The sequence below is a fragment of the Coenobita brevimanus genome, chromosome 2 (genome assembly GCF_032717465.1).
Source record: "Coenobita brevimanus isolate Jiangsu-jjx chromosome 2, ASM3271746v2, whole genome shotgun sequence".
Taxonomy (NCBI): domain Eukaryota; kingdom Metazoa; phylum Arthropoda; class Malacostraca; order Decapoda; family Coenobitidae; genus Coenobita; species Coenobita brevimanus.
Genome location: NC_136955.1, coordinates 43,999,905 through 44,019,140, shown reverse-complemented (window position 1 = coordinate 44,019,140; position 19,236 = coordinate 43,999,905). Strand labels below are relative to the sequence as shown.

Here is a 19,236-nt window from a genome sequence, read left to right as displayed (position 1 = left end):
GAGAGAGAGAGAGAGAGAGAGAGAGAGAGAGAGAGAGAAATACACAGTAAAAGAGTAGGCTGGCAGTTGACCTCGTTCCTGGGTTATACTGGAACACCTGTAAACATGACTTCAAGGAACCGATCACAGTGCTCAGCATGTAGTTGCACTGGAACACTATATGAACCAGAACGGTGTCATTTAAATGCTTAACCCATAATTAATAATCTCTCCCCTAAGAATATTGCAGGGGTGGGTGCGGCTATCAGAGGTGGTATTTGTCTTGATCTGTACTTTATCCACCAAATTTTCTTACATTTGACACGTTAGACGATAAGCATCAGTAACCTCGTCCATATGGGATGTTTTATTTACAAGAGGCTCACTGACAAGTATCATACGACACGGTACTGGCTTACCTGCAACACATCATTCATGGAGGCATTATGTGAAGAACTGCAGGGAAACAGTAGTATGCAATGCTTTAATTTGGAGTAAGATGTCGTATATATATTTACAATTTTTGATTTAGTCTCTTCCTCATTAGCACAATCCCTTAAATATTTTGCAAGGTCTGTGAACTGCCTTGAATTTTAGTAGGGCCTATGGATAATGTAATAGGCTAGGACGGCTGCCGCAACTTCTCTTTTATCAATGACTAGAGTGACCAATGACCACCACTACCAACACCTAACCTTCTCTGACCTTTCCTTAATGCCAAGGACTCTCTCCTCACCTCCCTTGTGTCTCATTCCACGTTTCTTTCATCGCAACATTAGGGTTTTCCACTCTGTCAGTTCATCCTGTCTTGATGTGTTCTGTATATTTAATGTATTATATGGAGATTCCAGACGAGATAATATCTCAGTGTGTTAGCCGGGCTCTTTGCCTGTATGTTTGTTTCACTTCCTGCTGTCATTGCCTACGTCTTGCAGCTGTTTCACATGGGCCATGTATAAATACTTTTGTCTAATAAGCCATCGTTCCACTAATTTCATCACTTGGTTATCTCCGTCAACGAAGTTGGAGGAGGTTACGCATTAACCCGTGTTTGGTTGTCAGTCTGTCTGTTTGTATAGACGACATATCCAAAAGTTCTCAATGAATTTCAATGAAATTATGTGGAAGGGAGGGCCATGGGCCAAGGAAGAATTGATTAAATTTTGGGGCTGAAACGGATCCGGAGTATCCCGCACAATATTTTCAAAAGTTCTCAATGCATTTCGATGAAATTTTGTGGAAGGGTGGGCCATAGGCCAAGAAAGAATTGTTTAAATATTGAGGCTGATCCGGATCCGGATCCTATCTCCACGGATCCGGATCCCGATCTTTTTAATGGCAATGGCATCTGCGTGGGTATGCTCTCTCTGAGTGCTTTCTAGCTGAGATTATCATTCACAATATGCCTCAAAAATTACGTACAAAAGACGTCGAAAGGTATTACTCGGTTACATAAAATTTCAATTCACTCACATGATAGCTAGGGCATACAATTTTTAATATACTAGCAGCTTCAGGGGTCAAAGTTAGCAGCGAGGGTATGAGAAGTGCAACAACAATGGGAAGGGAAGGAAGGCAGAAGCTTCGGACCTCTCTAAACATGTCAGACATCACCAACCACCCCCACGTGTGCACAACCTTTCAAACATGTGTGGGTAGCACAAGTCACTACTTTGTGCCAGTCCCAAGACCCATCAGTAAACAACCAAACTGGTGCTCTGTACTGGTCCCAGGGTTTGGGTGTCAATAGTTGGAAAGGATTATGATGCAGAAAACAGTGCGGGAAGGGTGATGATTATGATTATATTTGCCTTGATCCAAATCGTAATAGCATTAATGTTTCTTAACATCACAGCACCCCTCTTTACCATCTGTTATTTTACTAGATATATCAAGATGTCGTCACCTTACCTGAACAACGTAATCATCGTGGGCTGCATCCTGACCTACACTTCAGTCATCCTGCTTGGTCTGGACTCAGAACTGACCAGCGAGACCAGTTTCCCTTACATCTGCACTGCCAGAGCTTGGGTCCTGATGGCTGGCTTCACACTGGCCTTTGGGTCCATGTTCTCCAAGACCTGGCGGGTGCATTCCATCTTCACTGATGTACAGCTCAACAAGAAGGTAATGTAGCTTGCAGATTTATGCTTGTGGATGTTTGAAGCTTGTTACAACTTTTTTTTTTTTTTACAGTTTGCTGATTTGAGAACTGCGACTTGCATTCCTTGATGCTTAGTGTGTGACTGTGACATGTCAGGCTGTAAAATTTAATATTTGCTCCTTCCTTTGGTGCTGATAGGTATCTAGTAACTTGCAGTATATCATGTGGTGGCATTGGGAACTTTTTCCAGCAACTATCTTGTAACCTTCCTCGGACTCTCATCAGGCTTTGGTCAAGAGTATCCAGTATTTTAATAATAAAACCTGTTCATATTTCTGGAGATGTATTTAAAATCCAGTCATTTATGGTCACATCTGGTGCTGAGGGGCCGATTCCCAGATTACGCAGTCCAGATATTTGAGTCAAGAGCCACAATTTTGCACGCCCCTTAGTGGCATTTACAAGCAATAAATCCCAGTTAGCCAGAAGATTGAAACATTTATTGGTCACATCCTACCTGAGTGCCATAACCAACTAGATCACTAGGCATTTACTTGGTTATATGGTTACCACCGATTAGAGTATAAGGGTTTTTGTGCCACGAGAAATCGTTTGGCTTTTTACTAAATATAATGTCACTTGAAGGCACAGCTACATCATGTGAATGGATGATAGGTGCTCCACCTATCACATTTCAAGAACTTACGAAAAAATTTACTCATTAAATGAGTTACTAAAGGGATTAGGTCAATCGTTGAAAAAGCTGTTGCAGTTCTTTCTGCTATTTAACTCACACAGTCACCTCATAATACTTAGCAATGCCACGTCTCGCACAATGCCACACACTGCCACAACTAACACTGTCACACCACACATTGCCGCACCATGCATGGCTATGACATATAATGCCACACTACACACACATTGCCGGATCTAACATTGCTACATGACACTCGCCACATCATTCCTCACACAGCCACAACTCGGACTATCGCACAACAAACCATTACTGCTACACCATGTTCTGTGTACCACACACTATCTCACCATATTGTGCTACACTACATGCTGCTACTCCACACACACACACAACACTTCACACAACACTATCTTACCATATTTTGCTACACTACATGCTGCTACTCCACACACACAACACTTCACACAACACTATCTCACCATATTGTGCTACACTACATGCTGCAACTCTGGACACATTTACACTTCACACAGCCACCCTATACACATTCACAGGTACCACAGTCACACCACATGCTACCACGCCACACACTGGTACACTTCATGTTGCCAGACTGGAACTCCAAGCATACCCATGCCATCTGCACCTTACCCCACCACAGTACATACTACCACACATCACAGTCACACCGTCTAGTACTACACCGTCCATCCCCTACCACACAGACTTTTCCAACACCTCTATATTCATTCTCCCACAATATCACACTCCTGGTATCCATTCTATCATCCACTTCCCCATTTCTCCACGAGGAACGTAGAGGCCCGGGGCTAGGATATTCACTCCTGACATTTAAGGCAAGGGTGACCAGCCTTACTCATCCCTGAATGACATTATGTGAGCGAAAAACACCAAGTACCTCTCAGAAGGAAGCCCTTACATGTTCCGTCCGGTTGGAGCACCGTAACCCACTAAAACACCAGGCGTCATTTGGTTATATGGTTACTGACCAGGGTGGTAAATGGTTTCCTGGGTTAGAAGAAACTATTTGGCTTGCCACTCAGAGTAGCGTCACCTGAGGGCAGCACTACATCCAGTGAGTGGATGATACGCGCCCACACTTGCCACCTAACACAGCTCCAGTTATAAAGGCTCTAACTTAACTCTTCCTCTCCTCTTTCCTCAGGTGATCAAGGACTCACAGCTGTTCTTAGTGGTGTTTGTGCTTCTGTGTGTCGACGTGGCCATTATGACAACCTGGCAAATCATTGACCCCTTCTACCGTGAAACCAAATATCTTCCAGCTTATGTAAGTTTCTCAGTTACCCTTTCCTGCTGTACACGTTCATGCTGTGTAATGCTTAATATCCTTCCTATTTAAACCTTCACTACGGTGGCAGTAAGAACACATTATCAATTTTGTGACAGTAGTCTAAGTATAAATTAATGTTGCCGTTAGTAATAGCAGTGGGGATTTCTGTGTTCACATACTAATTATGATGAAGCAGGATGTGAGGCTAACAACATAGTCCTTTTAAAATGACTGGCATGCATTCGTTGGGCATGTAACCCTCTTCTTCAGTCAGACATCACTTACTGAATACTTTACTGTATGTGATGATGAAGCGTATTTTATAGTGTGAGGACCACAGACTCGAAGGAGTAGTCGTGTCTTCATGTATTCAATACGTGGATACTATTAAACATGCCATCATTAACTGCTTCATCCCAGAGACGTCATTTTCTTTATTCTTGCTACTCTGAATATAGGAAGAACCTCTAGTAAGGAAGGAATTAGTAAAGGACTTAGTGAACTTCTCCCGCTGGACCATCCACTCTGAGTTGAGTAAAATCGTTAGACAAATAAAAATAAAATACAAAGCACGTCATTGACTAAAAAAGGTTAACAATACTACTTCTAGGTAACCCGTGAAGATGTAACATGCGCCAATTACACACATAATTACCTTCACTAGCATGGTCGTAATCTCTTCACTTCTATGGCAGACGAGGGGTGACATCCAGGTCATCCCTGAGAATGAGTACTGCAAGAGCTCCAAGATCTCCATCTTCATAGGCGCCGTCTACGCCTACAAGGGACTGCTGATGGTGAGTTGTTGTTCGTGCCGTTACTGCGTAACCTTTGTCTGTCTGCCCAAGTAGATCCTTTGACTACATGTAACCAATTGCTTCTGTGGACCATCTTACATGTGCAGTACAGTACATACTCCATATAGAGAGCCAACACCCGCTTGTAGACAGCATCTTATCTGAGTTGGACCAGGCCCTCTTCACGGCGAGGTACAGAGAAATACAAGTTTTCGCTCACCTGTAGACGCCACAGGTGATCCACCCAGGTGCACGGTGCCACAGTCTTTAGGTTCCTCGTCAGCTTCGTTGATGGTGAGTCCCATGGATGAGTACAGGTCCAAGTGTAGTAGAGTGTAAAGGCGTGAGAGTGAATGAGTAAGTGACTGAGTGTGAAAATGAAAGCGTGAACACGTGTGAAAGTAAGTCGCAATGAGTGAGAGAGTGCGATGAGTGAGAGTTTAATTTCAATTCAGTGAATGAAGTAAGAGAATGGGTGAGCGTAAGAGTATGTTAAAGAATGTTAGAGTGAATGAATGAGTCAGTTTGCCAGTGGGAATGGGAGAGTAAGGGGGAGTGAGTGAGTTATGTGTGTGAGCAGGGGAGAGAATATGTAAATGCGTGCGTGTGAGTGAGGCAGTGTGTGGGAGGAGGGTGAGCATAATTTGTTGTCGTTGCTGTTGCTTAACCCCGGTCTATCTGGCCGAGCAGACCCACTGACCACAGGTAAGCAACTGCTTCTACAAGTCCTACAAGTACAGTACATAGACGTAGTAGGGAACCGGTTTCGCAATGTGGTAATCAGTGCCTCGCCAAGATCTGACCGGAGTCCTTCCCTACGGCGAGGTACAAGGAAGTAAGAGGAAGTTTAGCTTCTTTCGACGGACGCCGCAGCTTCTTCACTTCACCCAGGGTACAGTGCCACCACGTGAAGGCTACTTGTCAGCGCCAGGTTAGCGTTTTTGAAAACTTGAAATGATTTACTTATTCTCCTTCACAAATTGACATATTCTTACACAATCGTCTGTTGTTGTTTTACACACACTCACTCAGCCTCTCATTTGCTATCAGTTAGTTACACACCGCTCTGTCTGTCTGTCTGTCTGTCTGTATATATGCGTAGCTCTTCCACACTAACCTCTTCCCTCACGCCTCCCTCATCAGGTGTTTGGCTGCTTCCTAGCGTGGGAGACCCGGCAGGTGAACATCCCGGCCTTAAACGACTCCAAGTACATCGGCATGAGTGTGTACAACGTGGTGATCATGTGTGTCATCGGAGCGCCTATCTCCTACATCCTGAGTGACGAGAATGATGCAGCCTACATCATTATCTCCATTTTCATCATCTTCTGCACCACTGGCACCCTCTGTCTCGTCTTCGTTCCAAAAGTTAGTTCCCTTTCATTCATCTCGAGTTTTCCTGTCTCAGTTCTCTCTCTCTCTCTCTGCCTTGTCTTCGTTCCAAAAGTTAGTTCCCTTTCATTCATGTCGAGTTTTCTTTTCTTGTCGCAGATTCTCTCTCTCTCTCTCATTAACCCAAATTGTATCATTAGTTCTATCTTACTCTTTTTTTTTTTTCGTTGCTAAAGTTGGGGTGAGGGGACTAGGGACCCCCTCCTATGTTTTTTAGCTCCTAAAAAGAGACAGGCCAGAGAAAGGGATGGGGATGGAGTTATCCCCGTACCCTGAAGATTGGGTCTATTAATGTGCGTGGATGTAGTACGATTGAGGCAAAAAGGGAGGAGATTGGGAGAATGTTTGTGAGAAGAAAGTTGGATGTGTTAGCTTTGAGTGAAACGAAGATGAAAGGGAAGGGTGAGTCTATGTCTGGAAGTGTGAATGGAAGATGGTCAGGTGTTGATATAGGAAGGGCAATAGAAGGTGTGGCCTTGTTAGTGAGTCCGGAAGTACAGCAGTGTGTGACTGAATGGAAGGAGGTGTCATCGAGACTGATGTGGGTGAAAGCGAAATTTGAACGTGAGTTGTGGGTGTTTGTGAGTGCATATGGGTTTGGTAGTGAAAGGGATGAGGAAGAGAGGGAGTCTTTCTGGAATGATGTTGATGAGTGTCTGCAGAGTTTTGGAGCGAATGTGAATGTGGTAATGATGGGAGATCTGAATGCTAGAGTGGGAAATGTAGCATTTGAAGGTGTAGTTGGTATGCATGGTGTGCCAGGAAGAAATGAAAATGGGGAACGAATGATAGGGATGTGCGTTGAGCGAGAGATGGTGATTGGAAATACGCTGTTTGAGAAGAAAGATATTTATAAGTATACATGGGTGAGACAGGAGGGTGGAAGGGTTGTTGATAGAGCTTTGGTGGACTATGTGGTTGTGTCCAGGAATATAATAGGAAGATTGTTGGATGTGAGAGTTCTGAGAGGGGAGGGTGGAGGTATGTCTGACCACTACCTGGTGGAGGGAAAGTTAAGAGTAGGTAAGAGATGGGTGAGAGCTAGGAGGGTTAGGTGTGGCAGGGAGGTTTTGAAGTTGAGTGAGTTGGGTAAAAGAGAGAAAATGATAGAGTATCAGGAGAAGTTGAAAGATGAGTGGAACGCAGTGAAAGATCAGGAAAATGGCAGTGTGGAGGAGGAATGGCAGTTGTTTAAGAGTGCTGTGGTGGGCCATGCAGAAGAGGTGTGTGGTGTGAACGTGTGGGTGGTGGTGTAAGAAAGGGAAGTGAATGGTGGTGCGAGGAAGTAAGTATGGCTGTGGCTGAGAAGAGACGTGCATATGAAGTGTGGCTGCAGAGGAAGGATGAGGTGTCATATGAGAGGTATAAGGAAAAGAGGAATAGGGCGAGAAGGGCTGTGCGTGATGCTAAAGTGGCAGCAGATGAGAGGTGGGGTAGGCGGCTGACTGAGAATTTTCAACAGAATCAGAAAATGTTCTGGAAGGAGGTGAAAAGGGTGCAAAAGGGAGAGTCTGGGAAGGAAGAGAGAGTAAAAACAGAGGATGGAAGGATGATAACTGAGATGGATGCAGTAAGGAAGAGATAGGCAGAGTATTTTGAAAGATTGTGAAATGTAGAGGTGGAAAGGGTGGCTGAGATTGTGGCGGATGGAAGGGTGCAAGGAATAAATGTGTTGGGAGAGTTGAATGATTCTTTGATCACGAAGGAGGAAGTGGAGAATTCAGTAAAGGAGATGAAAACAGGGAAAGCTGCAGGTATGGATGGGTGTACTGTGGAATGCCTGAAGGGTGGTGGAGTGACTATTGTTGACTGGTTAGTAAGATTGTTGAATGTGTGCTTTGTGAAAGGTATGGTGCCAATTGACTGGGCAAGTGTTTGTGTGGTCCCGTTGTATAAAGGCAAGGGTGATAAGTATGAATGTACTAGCTTTAGGGGTATAAGTCTGTTGAGTGTTGTAGGTAAGGTGTATGGTAGAGTGTTAATTAAGAGAGTTAGAGAGGGTACAGAGGGAGTGATTGGTGATGAGCAGTGTGGCTTTAGGAGAGGGAGAGGATGCGTGGATCAGGTGTTTGCTGTGAGCCAAGTGTGTGAAAAGTATTTAGGGAAAGGCAAGGATGTGTTTTGGGCATTCATGGATTTAGAGAAAGCGTATGATAGAACTGATTGGGAGGCTTTGTGGACTGTTTTAAGATTGTATGGACTTAATGGTAGGTTACTAAAGGGGTTAAGAGTTTTTATGTAAATAGAAGAGCGTGTGTAAGAGTGGGAAATGCTGTGAGTGATTGGTTTCATGTGAGAGTGGGGCTGCGACAGGGATGTGTGATGTTGCCTTGGTTGTTTAATATTTACATGGATGGTGTTGTAAGGGAGGTGAATGCAAGAGTTTTAGGTGGAGGTCTGAGTCTGGTGAATGTTGATGGTAGAGAGTGAAATCTGAAGCAGCTGCTGTTTGCGGATGATACTGCACTGGTGGCTGATTCAGAGGAGAGATTGAGACAGTTGGTAAAGGAGCTTGGAAGGGTGTGTGAAAGGAGGAAATTGAAAGTAAATGAGAATAAGAGTAAAGTGATGAAGTGTACGAGGTTGGTAAATGGTAGGGGGATGAATATAGTTTTGAATGGTGAGTTGCTTGAGGAGGTAGAGTGTTTTAAATATTTAGAGTCACATGGTGCTGTGGATGGAAGAATAGATGCAGAAGTGAAGTTTAGAATGAATGAAGTAGGAAAGGTGCTGGGAGGAATGAAAAAGGTGTTTAGATGTTGTTAGCTTAGAATGGATGTCAAGAGAAGGCTGTATGAGGGTGTAGTGGTACCGACTGCGTTATATGGGGCTGAAACATGGGATATGGGTGTAGCAGAGAGGAAAAGTTTGAATGTAATGGAGATGAGGTGTCTGAGAAGTATGTGTGGAGTGATGCGTATGGATCGAGAGCGAAATGATGAAGTGCGAAGGAGAACTGGAGTTGTTTGGGAGATGGCTGATAGAGTTGAGCAGAGGGTGTTGCGATGGTTTGGGTATATGGAGAGAATGGAAAATGTGCGATTGGTGAAAAAGATAACTAGATCTGATGTGAGGGGTGTAAGGCTGAGAGGGAGACCACAAATAGGATGGATGGACAGTGTGAAGAAAGCACTGGATGCGAGAGGGGTGTCTGTTGAGCAAGGAAGAGTGGCTGTGCGTGACAGAAATAAATGGAGAGAAATTGTGAATGAATAAATGATGACGCAGCCCTGAAGGGATATTCTCCCGCACTTGGTCTGATCAGCTAGTCAGGTCAGGTGCGGGTAAGGGGATGGGTCTGTTATGATGTGGCAGGGGTAAACCAGCTCTGCTGTCGGGCCCTTCTGCAGATGTCACTGATTGCACTGCGCAGTTGACCCTTGTGTGGTGTGGTGTGGTGAGGATTTGTCCCTTCTCCCCTCTGGGGCTAAGATGCGAATGAATGTGTATGAATGGATGAGTAAATGGGGAGTGTTTCGTCCTGTCTCGGCTACCTCCCTGTCCTTGGGGGAAGCAGCCTAGGTATATAGATAGATAGCAAGTTGGGCCATCTTGCCAAGCTTAGTATACGGGTAGTTGTTCTGGTATTGTTGTTGTGTCCGAGTCGGTAGAGAGATGGTCCGTTATTTCATGGGACGCGGGTTTGATTCCCGTTTAGGTTAGGGTACATTTTAAGGATTTGAATTTCGTTAAAAATGACCATACTGATGTAATACAACAGCCGCCGACATATCGTAAAAAATACCCATTAATATCAAAGCACCAATCCTGTATGAGACAGCCCTAGCATGCACTGAATATGGACAGAGGGTGTTGGCGCCAAAGTGGTGACATGAGGAGATTTATGGTACACAGAACTGCTGGGCCTCAGGGAATGGGCTCTGAAGCCTGTTCCCAGAATTGGACACATAAAATAATGCTCGTCTGGACACAAAATGATGAAGTGCAAGCTGAAGCTGTCTCTCTCCTGCAGCCTACCATTCTAATTTACTGGGAGACAGAGGGAGTAGACGAAGTTTAATATAGCCAGGTAACGAAGCCGCCCGGTTATATCAGTACCACTGTGAGAAGGCATTCCTCTCAGGAACAATGTCCCTCTCCTTACCTGTAAAAAAAAAAAAAAAAAAAAAAAAAAAACTACGGTGTTGCAGCCCTCCATCTCCCCAAGCACACACCTCCCACCTCCCTGCACACCTAACCAAGCGCATAACTGCCCCCCCCCCCAATTCTGTATAACACAGAGACAATAAAACTTAAACATTTCGGTAGTTTATCCATGGTAATGACGAAGTTATGAGCAGAAATGATGATATTTGACTTGTGCTTTTTTCATCTAGGCAGCCATTTTTCATGATTACATAACAGGTGCTGTCGTGAATCCTCATACATAATTAAATATTCATATAATCATATATCATGTAAATTTTCTGCCTCCTGGGTGTAATAGTTGCAAACTATTAACAGAAAAACGCTTGGACATTTCACATTCCTGAAATCTCTGAGAAATTTTTTTTTTCTAAACTTTTCCATTATTAAAAAAAAAAAAACTACTTAAGACACAGCATTCTACCTATCAAAAGTCACCACGTCACTATAAGACACATAACTCTGTGAAATTCCGCGACTCTATAGTGAAAGCTTTCTGAGTTCTGGCCCGGAAAAGAAATTTCTTCGCCATCTGCTGCTGTTGATCTCAGCGATAACAATACCCTCCTCTGACTTCGTCAGGTGGAGGGTAAAAAGCATTATTCTACTGAGTTTTACACTGTAGTGTAGTTGTTGTGTAGTTGGTGTGGCACTGTAACTATAGTTCCCTACTTTTCAGTTTTTCCTTTTTCTTGTGTAGCAATAACAGAGACAGATGATGCTGATGACGATGATTACAATCATGATCCCTCCCTCATATACTCCTTCCCAATCATCTGTTTGCGTATATTGTGTCTTGCTTACATTTTAATGTTGATGATAGAATGATATGGTGCTTATGATGCTAATTATTTACCCATTTCCCATGTACACTTGCCAGATCGAGCTGACAAAGAATCCTGGTCTCAGTTTAATAGTGACAACAGTATTACATGAAGATGCAATGGTTCTTTCACCTTAACTTGGCTCATATTTTCGTCCTTTTGCACCTTAAGCCATGAAGCTCAGTGACAGAGGGACGTTTCTACTGCTCTACATAATTTCCATGACACTTCTTCGTGATTAGCACCATTCTCTGTTGATATTCTCTGGCTAAACCGAGCACTGGAAATGGAAAAATGGCAATTTTAGGCCAAGTTAAAGTGAAATGCGTAGTGATCTACCCATTTGTTCCGTACATTTGCCATGTCATTGAGTTATTATAGAATCCTGCTTTTGTTTTAATAGTCACAATAGTAGTCTCTTATATGAGGGTGATGATGCTAGTGATTTATCCATTTCTTTCGTACACTAGCTAGATCATCGAGTTACAGAGGAATCCTACTAGTTACAATATTTTAAAAAGATGAAGATGCTAAATATTAACCGCACTCATTACCTATTTCTTATGTGCATTTGCCAGATCATCGAGTTGCGGAAGAATCCCCAGGGCAAGATGATGACAGGAGTAGGGCGTCCCACTCTGAAGCCGCCAAAAAATCCCGATAGCGATTCTGAGCTCTCCGATTTTCACGACCAGATCAAGAAGGCGGAGAGTGACAGGCTGGTGTTCATAAAGAGACTGCGAGAACGGGAGCAGGACCTACAGGTGAGAAGACAGTCTGTGTACTCACCTTGTAGGACTCTTGCTGCAGTTGTTTCACCTTAACCTGGCCTAGATTTGTGTCCTTTTGTAGCTTTCACCTTAATTTGGTCAAGATTTTGTCCTTTATTAGCTCATGCCATGTGTCTCAGTGGCGGAATAAGAGTGCTATGGCTCTAGAGGGTAAGAGCGAGAGCAGGACCTTCAGTTGAGCAAAGAGGTGTTGTGTACGCACTGGATACGAAAGATGCTACAGTCCTTTCATCCTAACGTGGCCCAGATTTATGTCCTTTTCTAGATTATGCCATATATCTCAGTGCCACATTAAGACAATACTGTGGCTCTAGACTGCGACATCGGGGGCAGGACTTTACAGGTTTGAAGATAGACATGTACTCACCCCATACGACGCATGCTGCAGTCCGTTCACCTTAACTTGGCCCAGGTTTCTGTCCATACGTAGCTCATGCCACGTACAATCAAAGACAAAAGTCGCGTCGCTGTTTTGTCCGATGATTAAGTGAAACACGTAAAACATTAAGACAGCTTACAGTTACATATTCGTTGTTGGCCAGCCTGACGTCCTCAAGCTTCATATCGGCTGGTGATGAATGACGGTGTGAATGAAAACACGAAATTACGAAACCATAACATCGATACTCGAAAACGAAATGTGAACCATATTCGGTCAGATGATGTTTGCCTGGCCGGAACATCTTGCATCTTACCACAAACCGTCCAGCAGACCTGGTATATACCCTGTGTGGAAAGGGAAAGCAACATGCATCCAACTACTTAGAAAGGTGGCATGATCAACCTTTATTTAGGGGGAGAGAATCCCGAGTAGTGCAACCCGTAGAAAAATAGATTAGACAATTTTGCGAGGCACAACCGAGAACCGTCATCGTTCAGGTCGCCCTCACGTTGCCACATTACTACAGGACCAGGAAATAATCACGAAGATGGAAGGCAGCACCTGTAAACAGTACTTACGCCTTGAGAGACGGACGGTACCTAGAATGAAGTACGCAGATAGTTGTGCGTGCACCTTGGTCTTCTAGGCTATGAGTTCGAATTTCTGGGGTTTATTTGGCCACCCATGACAAAACATTCGATTATCGTTACTGTACATAGCAACTCTGTCCTCATATACAAAATAATTTAGACAATATTATTTTATAACACTGGCAGAGAATGCACATCAAAACCCATAATTATCAACTTAAGCTAAGAAGAAATTAAATTAATAAATGAAAACTGATTTCAGGACAGTTCTTTTTCCAACTAAACTGCAGTGTTGCTGACATGTCGGTACAAAAAAAAGAAAAAAAAGAAAAAAGAAAACGGTTCATATATGTCATGTAACTGTAGCTGTCGGGAAATAAAATAACTATATAGATATGTATGGCTTACAAAAGAATATGCCCACATCCACAGGTTTTGTCACTTGGAGCAATGACATCTCATGTCAGTGCTACCAACCCTCCGTGTTGGGAAAAAGCAGAGTGCACCAGAACTTGAGCCATTTAGCAGATGTTTTCGCCAAATTTCTAGACACGACTTTTGTCTTTGTACACCCATGAGCAAAAATTCTTCGACAATTCTCGGCTGGCTGGGGCAAAGAAAGGTGTATATGAAATACTTTCAGGCCCGTAGACAGGGGGAGGGGGGAAGGAGTCAAGGAGGTCTGACGACTCCCCACCTGCCTAAAATTTCACTTTCTCACATCTGTTTTTTAATATCAGTGCATAGAATCACTCCCCGTTGTTCAGAAGTTTTGTGCTGCTTCTCAACGTCGCTTATGCATACACCCAGACCTCCATAGCAGGCATGCAGCACACCTTTGACCAGCCGGATGCAAGTCCAGATTCAGCAGAAAAGATCCCCCTCCCCCAAAAAAGTCTTACTACAGGCCTGACTTCTATGTGATAGCAATAGGAAGCACACAACAAGAGAGTATGAGAAGGAAGGATAGACTCATTTTTTGAAGGGGAACGAGAAACATGGAAGACAGGACGCACTGTTGACAGAAGACTGTCGGCTAACTTTTGCTTAAAGCTGTATCCCAGTAGCAGAATACGACAATAGTATGGCTCTGGACTGTGACTGTGGGGGCAGGACCTACAGGTAAGAAGATAGACATGTACACGTCCTATAGGAAAGATGCAGTAGTCCTTTCACCTTAGCTTGGCCCAAATTTTTGTCCTTTTGTAGTTTATTCCACGTACCTTAAGGACCCCCCCTTCCTCCCCAAAAAGGACACTATTATGGTCCTAGACTACGAGAGCGAGAGCAATACCTACAGGTTGGAAGAGAGATGCTGTGTACGCATTCTATAGAAAAATTCTAATACAGGCAGGACTTTTGAGAAGCTATCCATCCATTGCCAGACGCCTCAGTCCCATAAGGGATGACCACAAACAAATCGCCTCCACGTCACCCTGTCCCAAGCCACTTCAATGCCTTACTCCCAGGACACATACCCCTCTCTCATATACCTCTCCACTCCGTACTTCCATCTCATCCTCGGCCTTCCTCTCCCTTTCCCTCCCCTCCACCTCAATCGCATACACTCTTCTCGTTAGAATCTCACTCTCCATCCTTTCCACATGGCCAAACCACCTCACTGTATTTCTCCTAACGCTTTCTGTCACATCCACATCACAACGCTCCTACACTTCCTCATTTGTCAGTCTGTCTCTCCATGTAACTCCACTTGCTCCTCTCAAACATATCATTTCCACTGCTCTCACTCTTGACTTGTGTCCCTCCAACAAGGTCCAAATTTCACTTCCATACGTTAGAGCTGGTATCATAATACTGTCATGCAGTGACTTTTTTTTTTTTTTCCATGCTCACTTCCCTGTTCCTTATCAATGCTTTCAAGGAACCATCAACCTTTCTTCCCGTTGTACCCTTTCAAGCACTTCACGCTCTAAACTTCCAAACTTACTCATAACATTACCCAAGTACTTAAGTGCACTCATATTTTCCATTTCTTCCTCATCCAGCCCCACTGTACATTTAGTGACTTCAGTACTCTCAAAGACCACAACTTTACTCTTCCCTACATTTACCTTTACATTCCGATTCGTACACACTTTCCCAAACTCATTTATGAGAAAATGCAAGAGGTTATTCTAGTGGTAAGTTTGCTTTTAAAATGTTAAATCACAATGTATCAACTTCCCAACCATTACAGAGCTGGAGTTACTGTTGACCGTATGAAAGGCAATGTTCTCCCTCATAATAAAACCAAAAGGTCATCAGTAACACTAGCTTTGTAAAGGTTGATGTCAGGACCCATACTGATTTAATATTTGTACCCTACCTTAGCCCTGGAATAACCCCCTGAAATTTCTTTTTAAAAATTGCGTGTCATAATTGTACTAATTTCACTAACCATACGATGTCGTTAAACTAAGAGAAAATATGTAGATAAACAACTAAAACCGGTCTCTTTATCTCTTTGACTTTGTTGGTTTTATTTTAGTATTTAATTATTTTGTGGTAGGTGGGGGCGCTCACCATCCACTCAGTCGATATCGTGCTGGTCTCAGGTAACTGCCCTTTCCTCTCTTCCTTCCTTCTTTTCTTCCTTCCTCTTCTGTCTTTATTTCCTTCATTTTTTTTTCTTTTCCTTCTGTCTACGGGTGACTTTACACTCCCGCTTATGTCTTTCCTTCATTCTGTCATCTTCCTTCTGCCTGTGGTTACTCTACACTGAGTGACAAGCCAAATGGTTTCCTGTACACCGGGGAATCATTTGCTGCACTGGGTGGTAACCATATAACCAAATTATAGAGCCTGGTGGTTTAGTGGGTAATTACGACACTCTAATCGGATTAAGCCAGTGCAGGTTTATATCCAAGTGGTGGTTGGGGTTTATTGCTCATGTAATGCCACTCAGGGATGAGTGAGGCTGGTCACTCATCTTAAATGTCATGACCAACTTGTCTAGCCCCGAACTCCTACGCTTCTCATGGGGCAACACTGGATTGAGTGATGATGATGATGATGATGATGATGATAATTATTTTGGTATGCTTAGTTACTATACTGTAGCCAAGAGAGAGAAGACTTCGTAACTGAAGAATAATGAAGAGCGAGTATGCTTGAATGACAATAGTAGCTGTGGTAGAAGTAGTAACAGTAGTCTGTCTGTCTACAGCCAGACACCACAAACCTGTAAGGGGTGGCGTTTGTCTTTGAGTTAGTTATTTTACGGGGAGGGGCTCTAACCCTCCGCCAACCCTCTTGCTGACACGTAATGAACACGTATGGGTTGGTTATATGGTTACCACCCAGCGCTGTAAATGGTTTCCTGTCTTTCAGGAAACCATTAGGCTTGTCATTGAATGTAAAGCCAGCTGAAAAGGATAGAAGGGTAATAAAAAGTGACAGGAAAGATGGGAGAAATCGGAAGAGAGGAGGGCAGACACCGAAAAAAACATGATAGAGGTGAAGGAAGAAGTACGCAGCACTGAGTCAAGTGCGTGGATGATGGTCGCCACCACCTACCACAGTGTAATAGTAGTACATGTACAAAAAGAAAAAAAAAATCCGACATTGTATGGTCTAGCACTTCTTTTAATCCGGGCAAAAGTACGAGAGGGCACTTGAAATTCCCGTGCCCGCCAAACTAGTTTATCAGGAGCCAGAGTAAGTGTTAAGTGTAGCAGGTGATCACTTGGATTACGTACTTGGCATGCCTTGGTGGTGAGCCCTGTATTTTGTCTGAGTCTTCTCTCCTTTTACTTACATTTAACCCTGGCTAAGGCTTCTATAAAGATGCAAGTGTCAGTGGCGGTGTCAGTTGCAAACACTATTCCCGTACAGCCAAATCTCCTTGATCGTGATAAACTGGTCTGCCCAACTACCGCAATGACGACACCACTCAATAACTTGATAAGACGGTGATTGGGAATTATGTTAATTAGTTTGGCCATGTGAAGAGGATGGAGAATGAGAAACTGACGAGGAGAGTGTATGTGAGTGAGGTAGAGGGGGAGAAGTGATGGGGGTGGCTGAGGATGGGATGGAGGGATGGAGTGGAGAGGTAGATGAGAGAAAAGGTATGAGTTGGGAGCAGGGCAGTGAAATGGCGGGGGACAGGGCGACGTGGAGGCGATTTGTTTGTGGCCACCCCGTATGGGATTAAGGCGCCTGGCAATAGATAGATAGATAGATAGATAGTCCAGGACCCACGAATGTTAGTTCAGGACCCACGAGTATTAGTTCAGAACCCAAGAGTATTAGTTCAGGACCCACGAGTATTAGTTCAGGATCCACAAGTATTAGTTCAGGATCCACAAGTATTAGTTCAAGTATTAGTTCAGGACCCACGAGTATTAGTTCAGGACCCGCGAGTACTAGTTCAGGACCCACGGGTATTAATTAGTTCAGTAGCCACGAGTATTAGTTCGGTAGCCACGAGTATTAGTTCAGTAGCCACGAGTATTAGTTCAGGAGCCACGAGTATTAGTTCAGGAGCCACGAGTATTAGTTCAGGACCCACGGGTGTTAGTTCAGGACCCACGAGTATAAGTTCAGGACCCACGAATATACACTCATTTTTTTGCCTAATACCCTACTACTAACCCTGATAAAAGACTGGAGGGACTGAATGAGCAATGTTTACACTGTTGATGCAACTCTCAGTCTTGAACCAAACCATCCTTTTCTCTCATATTTCTAATTTTGTGAACCAGCATTGTTATTAATGTATTTTGTCTGTGAACACGAAATTCTAAAGCATAAACATTCCTAACCATCAATATCTGTTCTTGTGAATACGACACTTATAAAATTTCTCGTTCTTTTAGGTAAATTTGCCCTTAAATAAATCACCCCTTCAGTTTATTCTTAATGACCACAGAGCCAAATTAAAAGGTTATTTTTATCACTGGTATATACTAAGTCGTTATAATTGAGTATGGGGTGCATAAAGTGTTATTACGTTTCGGGTATGCGTGTGAAGCCAGTCGCTACGAGGCACGCCATTCCCATAATAACCTAGACACAGCTGCCCATTGGCCTATCACACTGGCCGCCCGTATCTCCTCGTAGTGTACATCTTCACTCGACCGTCTGCTCATGTTAGGGGGATGTAATGAAGCAAGACATTTTTATTATGCTAAAAACAAACACAATAAAACAGGATAAAGCAGAACTGTTGAAAAAACTCGACTGTGGTTTTCCTGTGAGGAAGTTGTGTGACATTTATGGTACTGATTCGTCAACTGCTTATGACAGAAAAGGGAAAGGGAAAAAATACTGAAATTCTATGCAGACTGATTTCAAGATGCAAGTAAGCATTAGAAAAAAAAAAAAAACTATGAATTTTGGTAAGAGTGCTGAGTATGATCGTGTGATGATGAAATGGTGCCGACAGCATTGGATAGTGGAATTGTGGCGCTCCCTGCTAAAGTGAGGCAAGTTACACACACAAGAAAACGAGAAAACTGCGATTGAAGTCGGGTGATCATTGTTGCTTCACGGATGTCTTTGCCGTGAATCAACCCCAGAGCAGAAGTTAGGTAGTGGGTCTGTTTTTGGATTAGGCTCACCCCACCTCACAACCACTATTACCGTGAAAGGAATAAACAAAATCTATTTATTTTCCTACTAGTTCGGCAATTTGTATTCAGATATAAAAGCAATGATAAGGTAATTTTTTCCTTTTATTTCGGATAATAATAGGCACCAAAATAAACCATGAATGAACACTGTTTTTCTTTCAAATTAACTAAGTATTTTCAAGCTTACTGTATTATTCACTTATATTACCTCTTATTCTAAGCACATACGATTACTATTAATTTTGTGGGAACTAAGCATAATCACAGAACCCTCTTGATGACAGGCCTTCTTCGTCATCATCAGTGGGTTCTAAGTCATTAGCTTCACCTTCATTTCCGTCCTCAGCTCTGGGATTATTACCAAGGATGTCATATCAGTACTTGTGCAGTATGTAACGTGCCACTAGGTCACGTACAAGAACCTGCAGGTCATCCTAGGCTTGGCTAAGAGGATGGGTTCCTTGTACATACTGGTTGGGTTGTACATACTGATAGCATTTTTTTATTGTTGTTGTTGTTTATATATTGTTTTCTTAGTGCTTAGGATTATATTGTGTATTCCAATGTGTGTTTTGATATTTAAAAATAGTCGATAGATGGCAGAACACTGCCAAAATTAGAAGGGGTGCTGTGCATATTAGCA

At 43.3% G+C, this 19,236-nt stretch overlaps 1 protein-coding gene across 1 annotated transcript in view; it reads left to right on the top strand.

Annotated features, from left to right (window-relative positions):
- The window catches only part of GABA-B-R2 (gamma-aminobutyric acid type B receptor subunit 2), a 506,646-nt gene that overhangs the window by 448,434 nt on the left and 38,976 nt on the right, over positions 1-19,236 (top strand). The window contains exons 11-15 of the mRNA XM_080266192.1: positions 1,866-2,106; positions 3,970-4,092; positions 4,791-4,892; positions 6,036-6,260; positions 11,833-12,018. Coding sequence (XP_080122318.1) covers positions 1,866-2,106; positions 3,970-4,092; positions 4,791-4,892; positions 6,036-6,260; positions 11,833-12,018 — 877 coding nt within the window. The remainder of the gene's footprint in view (positions 1-1,865; positions 2,107-3,969; positions 4,093-4,790; positions 4,893-6,035; positions 6,261-11,832; positions 12,019-19,236) is intronic.